The 16,880-nt window shown below is 38.3% G+C and overlaps 1 protein-coding gene across 1 annotated transcript in view; it reads left to right on the top strand.

Annotated features, from left to right (window-relative positions):
- Positions 1-16,880, top strand: part of LOC139723420 (uncharacterized) — an 83,426-nt gene that overhangs the window by 33,511 nt on the left and 33,035 nt on the right. The window contains exons 13-22 of the mRNA XM_071634666.1: positions 2,477-2,667; positions 3,250-3,349; positions 7,233-7,439; positions 8,955-9,124; positions 11,092-11,189; positions 11,829-12,066; positions 13,137-13,268; positions 13,876-13,986; positions 15,875-16,032; positions 16,485-16,657. Coding sequence (XP_071490767.1) covers positions 2,477-2,667; positions 3,250-3,349; positions 7,233-7,439; positions 8,955-9,124; positions 11,092-11,189; positions 11,829-12,066; positions 13,137-13,268; positions 13,876-13,986; positions 15,875-16,032; positions 16,485-16,657 — 1,578 coding nt within the window. The remainder of the gene's footprint in view (positions 1-2,476; positions 2,668-3,249; positions 3,350-7,232; positions 7,440-8,954; positions 9,125-11,091; positions 11,190-11,828; positions 12,067-13,136; positions 13,269-13,875; positions 13,987-15,874; positions 16,033-16,484; positions 16,658-16,880) is intronic.

The raw sequence follows: 16,880 nt of genomic DNA on the forward strand, positions 1-16,880 counted from the left end.
TATATATATATATATATATATAATATTTGTACGTGTCACTAACACTCATGGCTTTATGCTTACCTTTCAAATTACACTATTTTTTTTCCTTTCCTCTCTCTCTCTTTGTTTGTTTCAAGCTATCTGGAATATAATCCTATCACCTTCATCGGGAGCGCTGCTTTTGACGATCTCCCATCTTTGACAATTATGTAAGTATTTTCTTTTGTACGTCATGTAAGTACAATGCAGGAATTCAAAACGTTTTCTTTACAGAATAAAAGCCACAATCTAAAGGCGGTGTCACACCTGTCCGGGCAAGCTACACGGGCTTGTGGCGAGGAGGTAGTTTGAAGCACGTAGAAGATTTTCCGCGGGCGGACAAGAATGTTTGCAATTTTCGCACTTGTTTCTTACTTACTAGACGCGTGCTGCTTTCATAGCTTCTACTTGCGTGCGTTCCGTGTGACTCGCGTGAGAGCTTTGAAACCGATCCATTTTCTGTTACGAGCGACTTACAGGGATTGCGAAGTACCTGCTGTGGAGTTGCCTGTGAGGTGCTACCGGTAAGGGTTTCCTACTTGTGTTCTGCGCGTACCTCTACGGGCAACTCCCGTGACTCTTCCGGAACAAGTTTTGAGCATGCTCCAGGCCTTGTCATACCGTATCTGGGAAAGTTTTGCGGCTTGACTTGCGGGGAAACAAATTTGCTACCCGGAGCTCTCCGCAGTTGGCCCGAACTTGACAATACCTAGCACTTATCTCGTCCTTAGTTGCCCGAAGGTGCGCACGCTAGTCCAATTTTCCCGCAGCAAAGTTTTGAGCATGACCAAAACTATTTCCGGATGAGTCGCGAGGATTGCCCGAAGAGTTCCACGCAGAACACCCGTAGGAGGGCCGTAGCCGCCGCAATTCACAGGCATTTGACCCACTTGAAGTAGGTAAGTTGCCCGCTGATCTATGCCTATGTGAAGGGAGTGCGTGCCATTTGTGGGCTCATTCTCTTCTTTGTCCTCTGTCCTCTGTGGCGTCGAGGACTACCTGGTCCCTTTCGGACAGGACTTCATCCGCCGAATGGACTTCAGCAGCAATTTGATGCATTTGCTGTTAATCTTCCGGGCTTTGTGGCTGTCCATCCACTGGACGTTCTCTGCCCTTGTGCACTTTCCGTCTACGGGGCATCTTCACTTCTTGAAAGCTAGTTGACAAATGATTGTTTGCCCATCCACTCGAACCAGCCTATTGTTCAGGCTAGCACTCACCTCGCAGGCGACTAGTACGCCGATAACACCCAGTTGTGGCGCAGATACTTCGCAGAGCCCGTATGTCGCCCGTAACTGACATAAAAGAAGCTATCACGAAGCTATCACGTGACACCCACGCGCCTAACATGCAGTTCAACGGAATACACGCAAGAAGGACTTAGGTATCACGCGTTTATCATGTAATACCCACGCCAAACTCGCCCTAAACCTTGTCCGGCCGCAGAAATTATTCTGCGTGCTGAAAAATCCCCATACGCAATAAGCCCGCTTAGCTGGTGTGACAGGGCCTTTTTTGGCAGCGGGTAAATAGAGCCAGCGTGCGCACCTCCGGGTAACTACTTTTGAGATACATGCTAGGTACTGTCATCTGCGGGTCATCTGCGGGGACCTCCGGATAGCAAAAATGTTCTTCGGAAGTCGCACGCAAGGCTGGTGTGACACGGCCTTAAGTCCTCTTGACAGTCAACTACTCGCATGTATCTCAACTATGACAGCCGTATTTTGACAGTGAATGATAATACAAGCAAAATTGATCTTATAGATTTTTTTTTTCAAATAAAAAAAAAATAAAAATAATTGTTCTTCAAATTCATGAAATTCTTCCGTCGAGGTGTTTTCAGTTCGACTGATTGACAAATTGCCTTATATCGACCTAAAATATTATTTATGTCGATGGAGGGTAATTTGTCAATCAGATGCAACACCAATTGTTACGTTGCTTTATGTTTAGTCAGTGTTATTTCAGCCAAGATGCTACCTGACTAATTTCAGTTCGTGGAAGTCTTGAAAAGTCATGTGTAATATTGTCAAAACTCAATGGTTTTGCAGTGCATAACTGCAATCTAAGTATTGGTAAAGCGTATTTAGCATCTTAAAGGCAGAAGCGAAATCACTTCTCCTTCTTTGATGGTTGACTGTCCAGCATTGTGCGGAACCTCACACAACTAGGCTTGTGGCTAACTGGCGCATATCATAACGATATACAACAACTTCTGATATGATTGTTGGAGAAGAATACTATTGAGGCGTTTGTTAAAAATTCTCCGTTCTAACGTTTGTTGTTTTATGTAAACTTTCCAGGCCTTGTCACGCACACAGCTAATTAGCAATAGCATTTATTATGTAAAGTTTTGCTGGATACCAACAACAACAACAACGACAACAACACAAATACTAGGTAAAGCATATCATAGCCAATACATTTAATTATCGTTTACTATTTCTGCTTTTAGCCAACTGACCGGGGCTCCACTGGACTGCACGTGTTCCGTGTATAACGCACTCATTCCCGTTGCAAGCTCTGTTCAAGATGGTGTCTGCACCTCGCCGGAATATGTTAGAGATTTCGACTTTGTATCAGCTTCTTCGAGCGTTGCGAATAACTCCACTAACAGTTCAACCAGCGTGTCTGAATTCCTGTGCAGTAAGTGTCGAATTGTGATAAAAAAGATATTTTCAACTACATCAAAGTTCCGTATCTTCTAACTTTTACTAAACCACAAAGAACAACAATACCATTTTCCTAGCAGGCCTAATATAAGGATTCCCCAGAGCATACAATTGTGCAGAATCAAAATTTGGTGGTTTGTTTTTATCTAGTTGATAACGTTTTTATCTTATTATGAAATCATATATTATCATATAAATCCCATAAACAGGTGAATTGCATGATGAATTCCCATGTTAAAGATAACTTAAATACACATACACGCCCACACATGCACACACACACACACACGCACACACACACACAAAAAAAACAAACAACTAACCATGAATCTATACCGGGCTCCTGGACTTTTTTCTCAAGGTAATAAAGAGTTCTGAATGTTTCGCATCTACATTGGATTCTCTAAACGCACGTTGATTGGCCAAATCTTCATTTGAGTACGAGAAAATTACAATAGGATAATATACAATTATTTTTCCCTGAAATGATGCAGTTCCCTGTGGCGTTCTTTCAACCTCCTTTCAAACCTTTCAACCTTTTCTTCAACCTTCCCAGCTCCGGAGGTGCTCCACGTCACTACTCCCGCTGACCGTCAAATCGTAGTCACCTGGGATATTCCCAGTGAGGCTTACCCCGGGGCTGTCGACCAGCCCAGGTACCGGTACCATCACTTCATGTTAAAACTAAGATGTTATCAATACTAATGACTGCTACGCCTTAACCCCCCCCCCCCCCCCCCCCCCTCCCTCCCAACCTCACAGGCCTGAATTCACGAATGAGGTGCAATTGAAACCATGGTTTAAACCATTGGCAATTTGTATGAAGCGCCAAGTGTTACATGGACTAATATTTCGTTACGAAGTCAGTCATTTCGTCGACGAAATGACTGACTTCGTAACGAAATAGGCCATGTAACACTTGGCGCTTCATACAAATTGAAACCATGGTTTAAACCATAGGTTTCAATTGTATCACCTTCGTAAATTCGGGCCATTGAGTATGCTGATTGGATGTGACCATAATGATGATAACATCAATAATGGTAATAGTAATGATAATCACTGATTGCTTTGAGTCCTTTCTGCTTTGAAATTGCTGAAATAAAAAATGACAATCAATAATAACAATAATGATATTAATATTAATAATATTATTAATAACAATGATCATACACTACTTTTCATTATTATCATCTTAATTGCTTTTAATACGTTCTTTATGAAAGCGCTGCAATGATGATTATACTTACTTAACTAGTACCGGTTATATATTATTTGTCAGGTTTGATGCTGTTCTTACTTACGATTTTCTTGCGTGGTTAAACGTTGGCGGTTTGCTCTGCATGGAGACGCTATGAAAATGTCCGGTGCTACCATCGTCGCGTTAGTAAAAGACATAACTTGCAGAAATTCCAAAGTTGAAACATGAAGACGGTAAGGTAGGAAGTGCCTGTACATACACTCACCGCGAAGTCTTAGTTGGTAGTGCAAACATTCTGAATAGAACTGGAGACGAGAAAATGTCTGCGCTCTTTCACGTCAAAATCATACGGACGCGAGATCTAACACACAAGTCATGCTGTGCCGAACAGTGCAACAGCTTTTTAGCCTAGATATCCAATCCAGTAGGAAACACGTTTATGTTCCTTTGTCGGTGAGAGTTATAAAGGCAAGATAAGACGTGAATACCAAATGCTTACTTCTCGTAATATTATTCCTCCCCTATAAATATTACCCATCACTGTCTGTGCAGTTTCAAATCACCGGGTGTTCTCTTCCTGCTATTGTTGCTGTTGTTTTTTTCCTCTCTCTCTCTCTCTCTCTCTCTCTCTCTCTCTTCAGTGAATTTCATGTGTTGTGTACGAGTGACAGTGCGACAGATCTCGAAGCCACGATCTCAAACTCTACTTTCCACGTGTTCAACGAAACTGACGGTGTAGAAGATGACACGGTGTACCATTGTAGCGTGGCGACGAAGTTTGGAGGGCGAGATAGTGGGAGGGGCCTAGTTGTTCCCGTGACCACTCCTCGAATTCGTAAGATTTTCGATAAATTAGTGATATATTAGAGTAATATGTTGACTTCCAATGAGTCTTTCCAAAGTATTCCACAAGGAGTCTAGATCTCAAAATTTATCTGAAAATAGGACTAACATTTTTATAGTATTCTGCAGAAATTGCGCTGGTTCTTTGCGTTCTAGTAGACTCTACAGTACATTTCCTCGTTATTTATAACGAAAAAAAAAATCTTACAAAAATTGTCTTTGGTCATTTGTTGCACTAGATTGCAGTGACACTTGAAAAATACAATATTGTGATGATTAATATAAAAAGTGAAGTCCAACAAAGTAGCATAAGAAATTGATTAAAAAAGAAATTCACAATTTCAGGGGAATGAAATCTGCAGTTACTCAAAATACTGATAAAGTAGAACTATGCAATATGTAATAATGTTATTGTGCATTGCTTATACCTATCTACCCTACACAGGAATGTGATAGCATGACACCACTTGTCCAGTCAGCTATGATAGGCGCATGCTTTGAGAACTAGAAATAATTAATCCATATATGTTCGAGAAGTTTTCTGTTAATCTTAAATACCACCATGACAGTTCTTATGCCTTGGCTGCTGACTACTTTTATGATAGATTGCAAGGTTTGTTACCTTTCCACTGCACGATTCATTTCTTTATTTATTTGATTCCATCAAATAATAAAAAAAAAGGATAAGAGTACAAGGTACCTCCTTTGGTATGTGAAATATTCATTCGCAATTTTTACTTAGGAATCGTATAGTTTTCGAACTTTAAATGAAGCGTATAATTTTGGTTGAGATCTAACTAGTCTTTTTTTTAAACAATTTTTGGTGAGATAGTCAAAAACGTATTATGGAACACAAAAGAGCATGGAATTTCAAGCAGAATTCAATGTTTATTTGGTAGAAATCCATTCTGAAATGGCTGGGATATCCCAAATAGCGCAATCAGAATAAAAGATTGGACACACCTTTTATTATGATCTCTTTGATTTAATTTGTTTTCGAATGTCTCAGTCATTCCATAGCTGATTTTTATCAAACAAACTTTGAATTTCTCTAGGTCTGTTCTGTACTATTTCACAAGGGGTTTCTTAGTATCTTCCCAAAAGTTAAAAGCTCAATCCATATCACAAATAATATTATAACTTTCTTTTAAGTAGATCAATATCAAGATTACATAACATTTAATACAAAACCTTATATTTGCTGTCATTATTGACCTCCCTCTTCCTTTCCTTCTTGTTTTTCCCCCTTTCACATTCGTGGTTTTTCCGTTTCTGTAGAAGAGGACAATGAAATATCACGGGCTGTTCCTTCAACACTGAACATGGATGATTTTGGTATCACCTTCATTATTTTATAGTTGTATCCTTTGAAGTTATATCGATTAACTTTTGTTTGGGAGATTTGGCATTCAAACACAGTGAGGCGATTGAAACTTTCACCGAGATACACAACTAGAGAGGAATAGAACATTTTCATAATATTTCTCTTTAAAGATATTTCCTGGCTTCAATATCAAGAGAAGGGCGCATTTCAAAGCAGTCCAGAAATCAGGTTATTGTCAGGGGAGTAGAAAAACGCCTACTTTCAGATAATATCGGGCATCGTATTATCCATTCTTTTTTAATTGCGTTGCATCTTTGCTTCCAGGGACTTTGACGGTGAAAAGAACGTTTAGACAAAAATTATCTCTATCCCATTTTTTGAATTCAATAAAAAGAAATATGTCCATTTTCATTTTCCTTCTGTGTGATTTTGAACAGAAAGGAAACGTGCTTTTAAAGCTCTTCCATTTATGTTCATAACGTAGAATGTTATATAGACAATATTAATTAATCGTACAGTGTAAGATTTCCAAAATTTACTAACCCCAAGAGCTTTCAAAAATGCTAAGTGTCATGTTTTCAGCTATGTCTCGATAACCTCGCTGGCAATTAATCCCACGTATAAGAACACACAAAAAAGAGCGTCGAGACAAATTATGATTTATCTTTATTAGGGATAAGAAAAGAACGATAACACCCTCTTTGTTAATTTACACTTCAGGATTCTACGGACAAGACGCTTTGGTCTCCGTGACGCATTATGATTTCAGGTAAGTTAGATGGATTTAGCGCCTTAAGTCACATAAATTGTCATTGTTAGTATTATAATAACAATTACTATTATTGTTATTTTCATTATCATTATCATCGTCATTGTAATTATTACTGTTATTATTACCATGAATATTAAGACTATTTTTAATTATTTTTGTCATTGTTTTCATTAACAATATTATTACAGCCATTATCATCGTTATTAAGTGACGGATACCAAGGTTTTATTATTGTGTGTTGCTGTGTATTCTGTTCATTTCAGACCAGTCAACCGCAACACATTCTCACCGCTTGTCATGGTATTCAGCCAATTCTTAAAACACAAATTCAGATACAGTTGAGATAACAACACGTAGCGGTTCCCTTCATACCTTTTAATTTCAATTCCATTATCACAGCAACGCCGCGAACGACTTTTCTTCACTGAGCATCTCAGACACGAAGAGTCCCAGTTACGTCATCGATGCGTTTGAAGGGGCGTGGCTTCGCATGACAGACAGCCCAGATGACGAGACGATTACGTCATGGTTCAGATCTCACGTGACCAACAAAGTACTCAAATCTACGCTCGTTGTACCCTGGATAGCCACTGACTCCCTACACAGGTAAAAACAAACAAACACGAGCGCAACATGGCTACAAGTGCTTTGATTCTCGTTCTATGTCAAGTTTATTTGTTGTCAATAATGTCTTTATAGATCAGTGGTAATTTTTTGTTATGATTCGTAAAACCTACTGATCCGTACAGACATCAAAGATGCAAATTAAGTTCTCTCCTTAAAAATTCCTATAGAGTTGATATCGTCGTTTTGAAAGATGTCCGTATGATGTGTCTGCTTATGGGGGTGGAAGCAACTGTGATAACACGGCCTTAAAGATACACCATTTCAAATATCTATGTTGTTGCCACTTTTGTCGTTGGTTCTTGCTCTGCCCAAAAGACTGTGGGAATCGAATTATTTTCCAATCGACGGGAAAGGCTTTGGAGATGAAGGACAACTTGATTGCGAGCGTCTCAGCAGAAATATGAGGTGAGCTTGCCTACAGCATTTCATCTGTTCTGTGTATAATGAGTAGTATTATTTCGTTATCCATGCCTATTGACATAATGCTCAGTACTAAACTTCTTGCAAGGCCATGACAATGTACAACGGAGCTTTGAGGGCATTATGTCTGTTGGATTTTTTTTTTAATCTCGAAAAAAGGAGCATGCGGATTGAGATATTCAGTAAATTTCTAACACCACCTGTACATGATTTATTGCAATGTGGCTACGAAACGCGTGAGGCCGGTCAGAGCACTCGTGGGAGAAGAATTATTAAAACCCGCCGCACACTATGTACACGTCTCACGACCATGCGACTGAGAGACTTTGGATCTCAAATAAACAAGCATGTTAATTCTGAGGCTACTGTGATTTTCTAGTTCAGATCCAAAGTCTGTCATTCATATAATCGTGAGTCTAATAGTGTGCAACAGGCAGTATCCGATTTATGAGATCCTTGACTCCGGTAGACTTTTTTTTTTTAATTAATTATAATATGATATACAAGTGTAATTGGAAACCTGAAAAAACGAAAGTGATGATGACACTTTACAATGATGAAGTAGAGAACCGTTTGTGTACATAGAGATATGTACATAGGTGTGGGCCTATAGATGTGCATACGAAATTACATTCATTCATGTGTCTGGACTGTATGAAATAGCTATCTTCAGGAGATATGAACAGTAATGAATTAATTTCATTATCTGTTAGTCTGAGATACTTACAATTAAAATTGCTAGAACAAAAATTGATATAACGAGAGCATGTGGGATGATTGTACTTCTATTATAGCTTTTTTTAGAATAGTTAGAAAAGGCGCTTAAGAAGTTCTGCGATCAAAATCTTTTTACTTGTCATGTTATATTGTCACACTGACACAAACCACTTCTTTCCAGCCCGTCGACAGCCAGGTGAATTCTTAAATGATATTACATGTACCTTAAAAAAGACGCCATTGCTTGCAATATATTGATTTTCATCATCGCTTCATCAATCACGTGAACGCATCATAACCCAATCACCGACCAGTATTCATGTAGACCATTGTTACGTCATGGCGTCTTTCCTCCAGATTCACTACGGCTCTGCGTACCAGTTTCCACTACACGGGGGCAGAGCTGATCAGGGTTGGTGGTGGTGACGAACTCTGGCTCTTCATAGACCGCCAACTTGTTCTCCAGATCATAAACGATGACGTCAACGTCGTGAAGTGCGCAGAGATATCCCTCGTCGATGCTGACGGCAAGTACATTGTTACAGTCTCGATCTAAGACATTACCGAGGGTGTTATCGTCGTTGTTATTATCGAAAACATTATAGGCCTATATATTCATTATAGCGTGTGTGTGTGTGTGTGTGTGTGTGTGTGTGTGTTTGGTGCAATCTGGTCAATAAACACATGATAATAATATAGTAGAATATTTTTATAGTTTTGCATTTTTTATTTTATTTTTTTGGTGCTCACCTGCAGTGTTTGGTATTCAACTTTTGAGGATATGCATTTTATGATACAACAAGGTTGACATAGACATTTAAGTCTGCTGGCAGCTTTTGGTTAATGAGACTTTAATTATTTAAGTAAGAAAAAAGTGTAATCTACAATAACTGGGATGCCGTATGCCTAATAATTGACTCGATACTGACCCATCACTCAGTTTCTGATACCTTTAATAGATTCCTATTGCTTTTTTGTTTCTTTTGAGGAAACTTACGAATCGTATCGCATACAAACATAAATTTAACAGTAATTTAGCACGACTATTTTCGAAATTGAGCTAATGTACCCAGTTAAACAATATATTTCGACACATTTTGTTGGCAATATTATATTCATACAGGGGGATATATGTGACCATGCACCTCAAAACGAACATAAAGTCGCACACACTGATTTTGCGTGAGGACTGAAAATAAGTGAAATGGGTCAACCTAGCCGAACTTGACTTTTTCATATTTTCTGAAAGAGCGGGTCTTCTTTTACATTACGCTAAAATTTGGTATCATAAAACGAGCAGGAAAGTGTGTTTTTTTAGCAGTTTATATCGAGCATTTTTGGTAGAAGAGTGTGATTAGGTGTTTCTTTAGAATCCCTTTTTCATTTCTGGAAAACTTTGTCCGCCTTCTTCACTTTCAACTCTAATAACTTTTGAAAGGATAGTGCTACTGCTTTGAAAGTTGGCATTAATTATGGACAGAATGTGTTAATGAGGCATGCTAGATTTCAGTTTAATCTGATAATCCCTTCATTGTTGTCACTCTGGTGGTTTACTTCCTGTTTTTTGTCCCATTCATCGCACAGCCAGCACGGTTTGGTAAAGATTAAGCGCTTGAATAGACATTGTACTTCAGAGCCTCTTTTCTCAGTTCACACTTTTCCTGAGTTTGTGCTTTCTTTCCAATATTTAGATAGGTTAGGAGAGTCCATTTGATTTGAGTTATACATCATTTTAAAGCTTAAAGTCTGCTCTTTCAGAATATGGTCTTAATTAAAAATTCATGTCTGGCGACTTTTTGTTTGTTTTGAGGTGCAGTGTCACATATTATATCTTAATCGGTTACATTAGAAATATGATAACTGCGGATATTACATACACTGTATTACGGTTACGTGGTCTATGGTAGTTACGGGTCCAGAATCGAATGGATGGGGGGGGGGGGGGGGGGGTGATCGATATGTCTCTTGCATTAAAAACTGAAAACCATAATAAGATTTGATTTGATTTGATGTATTGCTTTCTGTATCATCATTGTACATGCACATTCATGTACATACATAAACATAAGTTGTTCACAGTATGTATTCTTCATTGCCTTTACACAATGTCCAGCAAAACGTATAAGTAATACAACTGATGAATTATACAGTACGGCTACAGCATAAGCGTGTCTTGATTTGCGTGCAGCCCCCGTACATAATACACATCGGAAGGAGAATAGGAGGGAGGGTTGACTTGCATAGAAATAGGATAGTTGAAAGGAGAAAGGGAAAGGAGCGGTCTGTCTCCTTTTATTGAAGATTAATTTTATACGAAGTAATTATCAAATGCAAAGTAATATCAAATAATCAGGTTCTGTCTTAGACAGTTAATGCATTGTTTTTTGTTCAGTGGCATAAACATTGTATCTACTGGTGTATGGTATTCTTCGGATGAACCACTGCGTGCAACTCCTCGGTTAAATCGGGGCTGCTGCCACTTGTCAATTTTCAGATGGAGGCGCCATCAACGTCAAGAAGGGGACAATCGCAAATGAGAGATGCGTGCCCAGCCTGCACGAACCCAACGGAACCGTGGATGCAACCTTTAAGGTCAGCAATTTATGGACCCTTCTTTTCAGCTGCCTGACTCTGTCTTTCCACTGTTTCATTTCTGTCTTTCAGTCTTTACAGGAACAAAATGCATTGAACAGAGAAGTGCATGTTTTCAAGACACCCTAATGAGTGAATAATTATGAAAAAGAATATGATTATTATGTAGAGAAAATTAGCGCGAAAAACAATAGTAGAATGAAAACAAAGCATTCACATTTTCGTCTGTTTAAGCTCATATATAGAAAAAATGCAGTTATGTTTTTATAATTCATTCGTACCAACATGTTGGTTCACATGGTATGTATAGGATTTAATCACAATATTTCATAATACCTTCATGTTTGCACTTATTTCGACTATTCCAGTTAGGTGTTCTGTTATCAACCCCTTTGAGGACGAGTCCCGAGTATATTCGGACAGAGTATACTCGGGAACGTGTTTATGGGAAATGGCGGTTGAATAATTGGTAAAGTAATACACTAATATAAAACAACAAACGTAAAAGTTGCTCCTCCACCCTCCATGCCATTATGTTGTCTTTATCATGTTCTAAACCACGTGTATTGCATGCTTTTCTTCATTTTAAAACCTTGTAAATAGTGAATACACTCTTGGAATGCATGATTTCTTCCAAAGGTTGGGTATGCATATCGCTTCGACCTGTTCATGACTGAGCGATCCTACTGTTCCTCCGAGTTCTTCTTCGAGTTCAAATACGTCGACTTTCCGACCACTGACGAGCCCGACATCGACTACACGTTCCACGTCAACGAGTGGGCCGACATCGGAATGACTGTGGGTAACATTACGATCACAGAGTTCTTCGACGACAACCAGACATACCTCGGGGAAGTGTTAAGAAGCGACAGTGATAGTGAGTGAAAAGTTATCACAATTTGGCCTATATACGATTACTCCAGGGAAAATAGGACTGTAGGTCATGTTGCAGTCTTTATGATTTTTGCTTCTTGGTAAAAATGCCGTATAAAGCCAACAATTGTGGTGACAAAAAACAAACAAACAACAACATAACTGTAACAACATACGGATAACATTTGATGTAAAACGCCCCTAATTCTACCTCGCACAAGTCACAGATGTGACTATATTTTCAAATCAGAAAGGGATGTACACTTCTTTTTATTCTCTTTTGCAAATAAAAAAAATCAGATATAAGTTGAAAGATCTCTTCTTTCTTCAGTCAATGTGGAATTAACTTGAAGCAAAGATGACTCTATAAATATCACTCTCAAGTAAAAAAAAACAAGGATAACAGCAGACGAACATTCGCCAGAAGAGTAAGAAAACAAAACAAAATGAATACTATTGGAGATCAGAGAATGATGAGGAATGAAAGTTGAGAGAAGAAGAATATTATTGAGAAGAATAAGAAGTGGAAGAAGAAGAGAAGAGAAGCAGAGAGAGAGAGAGAGAGAGAGAAGAAAGGAAGAGAGGTTAAACGTCACGTGACAGTCTACCCAGCAGGAAAAAACACATTGTCTCACTGTGTGTTTACTATATCATTAAGGTCACACAGTCAACTACTTGTCATGTATGTAAAAAAGCTCGAATTTAACAGTTTGACGTCAAGTTCACACTATAGTGTGTGTGTGTGTGTGTGTGTGTGTTTGAGAGAGAGAGTTAACATAGCAATGTCTTGTTTCACAAAGGGTATTGATGACTTACAATGCGTTCATACTGTTAAGACGCACGAATTTCACAAGGCGAATGGATAAGTCACAATGTGTTCACTCTGGTCAAAAACTCGAATTTCACAGTGTGAGGAGATTTCATAACGTTTACACATTGTGTTTCAAATTGTGTTTCACACTGTGGGGCACTGTGTTCCATCCAACAGAGTAGTTTTTGATGTAATACTCTGGTTGGTTTAACATCGTCTTTTTTTTTTTTTTGTTCTTCTTCTTCTTCTTCTTCTTTTTTCAGCTGAGAGGCCGGAGATGGCGGTAAGACCTAGCAATGAATCGTGGACTGAATTCAACCCACTGAGCCTTCCATTTCTTGATGACACGTGGATGGACAGCGTTGATGATCAGCTGTTCCTGTCCTGTGTACCACGTGAGTATAGCTAAAATCAGCCCTTCCTATTCGTATCTGAAATGAGCCTTAAGGTAAGGTCCAAATGCTGATTAGTTTTGTGGAAAAAAAAAATAAAACCTCGTGTAGGAAGCCGGACCATGCAAATCGAGGTAGATCTACCCCGATCACCCCCGATCGCCCTTGCCTATCAAGCAGTACCAGCCCCCCCCCCCAAAAAAAAAAAAGATTAATATTGATCAAATTGACCAGATTGACAGTGGGAACCCACCTTATAATAGCCTTACCATGTGCCTTCCCCTCCTCTTGAACACCCCCCCCCCCCCCCTCCGAGATCTGATTACTGATAGGGAGGTAGTACCTCACTCATTCTATCACCGTGAACGATAAGCTATCCCATTAAACAATCAAGTGCGCGGAATCATTCTTTGGTTGTCATTTAATTAGAATACGTCTAACCTTTCTTTTCGAAGTCAAACAAACAAGTCAAAATTTTTACAAAGTATGAAAAAAATGACTCAGAATGAATTATAACATGTCTTTATTATATTTCTGATCAAGTTCAAGAACTCCTTAGACTTCCAGATTTGTTCCAAGTTCTTTCATTGCTGTCTTTGTATTTGTATAGAATATATCTGTGAAGACGCCGTATGTCAAAATGGCGGAACGTGCTACAGCAACGGCCCCTCGTATTTCTGCTTATGTGGTGGCACGTGGACGGGCCAAAACTGTTCTGAAGGTGAGTATTTGCTGCAGTATGCTACACACAAAACTAATTTTCAAATGTGTCGTCCGAAGTCCATCTGTCTTTATTTGTAACGTGTTAATAATAGTCTGGCTGCCCGAAGCTGAACTTAGTTTTACAGTCTGCCGAATGTGTGCTTGTTTGTTTGCTTTTACCATATTACTTTTGCCCTATGCCCAGTGTGTTGAGTCAGATAAAATATGCAACTGTCTCATCTATAAGGATTTTGTGACACTAAAAAAAAAATGGATATAAAGATCTGAAATCCCAACAGTAAAATAATATGAAGAGTTTGTTCGTAAAAAAACCGATACGTCCATTTTTTAAAGATTTTGAAGTACGGTATCTGTCATAATATACAAAATAATACCTTTTAAATGATTATATTGGTCACTACACATAAAGGTATATTTTTGAAGTTATGGTCAAAAGAAGCAAAAATTTGTTGATAAGGTTTATTGTTCCTGAAATTAGCAGCACAGAGGCTGAAATACATTCAGTTTACAGAGTACATGTATATAGATAGAAATCACAGTGCTTCACAAATAACATTTTAAGGTGTTTACAATAAACATATTGAGAAATTATACATAAAATCATACAATTATTAATCGAAAACCACAAAAACATACATACATGTATACAGTACAACAACGGAGAAAAAAATACTCAATACAATCACTTTCCCTTGCAACTCTGGATTATGAATATTTATAAAAACCCTTAATCTCAGCAACAACAACAAGAATACATATGCAGGAGTATACAAAAAATGAGGAGACGTTATTGCACAGCAATTACAAAATTATTTACCAACCATCCAGCTAAAATTAACAAAATATTGAGAAAAAAATCAATGTAATTATTAAACACCAAAAACATCTAACATAGTATAATTCATCAAATGGTGCATTTTCATTTTACTATTATCATAACAGAGTCTATATAACAATCACACTGCATTACTTTCCACATACACATAACCAAAAAATCATATGATTATACAATAGATTCAAAATGGCACTTTCATATTCCTCGTAATATGATTATAGTTGTATATACCAAGATGTCCATTGTTACCATCATACGTCATAAAAAGTGAAAGAAAATACTTTAAAATGCAGTCAGATAAAAAGTCTGATAAAAAAAGTGTTCTTATTATTCTCTTTATTTTTCTTGACCTTTAATCGCACATATCTCCATTTGGCAAATATGGACTTATTGGTTTTTGCGAACAAACTCCTCATATGATATCCTGACCATTCTGATCTTATTTTGAAGGTACTCAATCCGAATTTCAGAGAGAGAGATAATTTTTTTTTTTTTCAACGGAGGAAGGGAAAACAAGTGTACATAACATTATGAATGGAGTGAATACCACGATATTCACAGAACACATCAGTGAAAATTTGAAGAAAATTGGACAATCCGTTCAGATCTTTACAACGTTTTGATTCACTTCGCACACAGACAAACAAACACACGCCGATGAAACCAATCTCTCCCTTGGCCGTTGTAATAAGGTCTAGAGAGTTGTGCAGCTAAAGTAGTTAAAGCGCTAATCACTGAGTCAAGAGTGACAGCTGTCTCAGCATTGTATTTTCCACGACACGATTTCATAGCAAAAATAATACATGCCTATTTACCAAATTGAGTCTTCAGTCACTATTCTTAAGAACACAGTGATTATTAAAGTATACCGACGTTTTGTAGGTTGGTTTCTTTGTTTTGTTAGTGGCGGATCCGTAAATGTTAACAAAATAAATAAATAAAGTGGGGTGGGGCGGGGTGCGCCCCAATTCAATCTCATAAAGGCGCCCCCTCTTTACGGAATCCCTGCATCCTCCCTGATCTATGTACTTCATTTGTTTTGTTCACACAGATTCTAGTGATCTCAACGAGGTAACTACTATCGCGAGTGGTACAGCCGTGCTCGTTACCAACATCCATTTCGATCGTGAAAACACGTCGGTCTTTCTTGTGAAAGTGCGGATCATGATGTCATCCAACCAATCAAACTACGTTGACTTGTTCGTCGAGGTAATGGAGACTGAAATGTATATCACTTACTGAATGTTATATGTGGGGGGGGGGGGGCTAAATGACATAAGAATTCACGTCAGCTATCGCAGGTCTATCATGAGTGAAGGGAAAACAAAAAATATCTTCGTGTGAGCAGCTATACCATGAAAAGACATCCTCTCATAATCGTGCGAATGCAGCTTAAATTAGCATGTTTTAATTATGTTTTCATATCACCTGTTGTAAGTACAAACGCGTATACAATTAGCAGTTATGCTACTGCTCTTGTTAGGAATGGTTTTGTTAAAGCTGATGACGTTGTGGACATGTAGCCGCTGAAGCCCGATACAATAATGATATTAATATAATACTCTGTCATCGCAGAAATGACTTGAATGAAGTGTAATGAATAGATTAAGTTATTTTGGGATTTCCTTTTAATTCATTTAATTCTTTCCATTCTACGCAAGGTCCATGTAGATGACGCGAATGACAACTGCCCTGAATTCAGCGATGAGGGCGCCATACCATTATACCCAATTCCACCTTTCCAGAGTTACGTCGGAAACGTCAGTGCCACGGACAATCAAGACATTGGAGTCAACTCAGAGCTGACGTATTACGCAGAACCCGGAGATGCTACGTAAGACTATAGGCGTGCCTTCTAAGAAACTTAATTTTGCACAAAATCATTACATAAATTCGTGGGATAGAGTTTCTTCAGGGTTTGGAATATATTATTGTGTTTCTTTGTTCGCTATTTCTCTCCAATGTGTGCAGAGCTGCTGAAGGATGTGTCTGCATTCAAATCCTTCTATTCAAAGGGATATAACAGGATGCCAACACAAAGTTATGATCATTTTGTC

This window comes from Diadema antillarum, unplaced genomic scaffold, assembly GCF_040938485.1.
Source record: "Diadema antillarum isolate AM-2024a unplaced genomic scaffold, OU_Dant_1.0 scf00000189, whole genome shotgun sequence".
Taxonomy (NCBI): Eukaryota; Metazoa; Echinodermata; class Echinoidea; order Diadematoida; family Diadematidae; genus Diadema; species Diadema antillarum.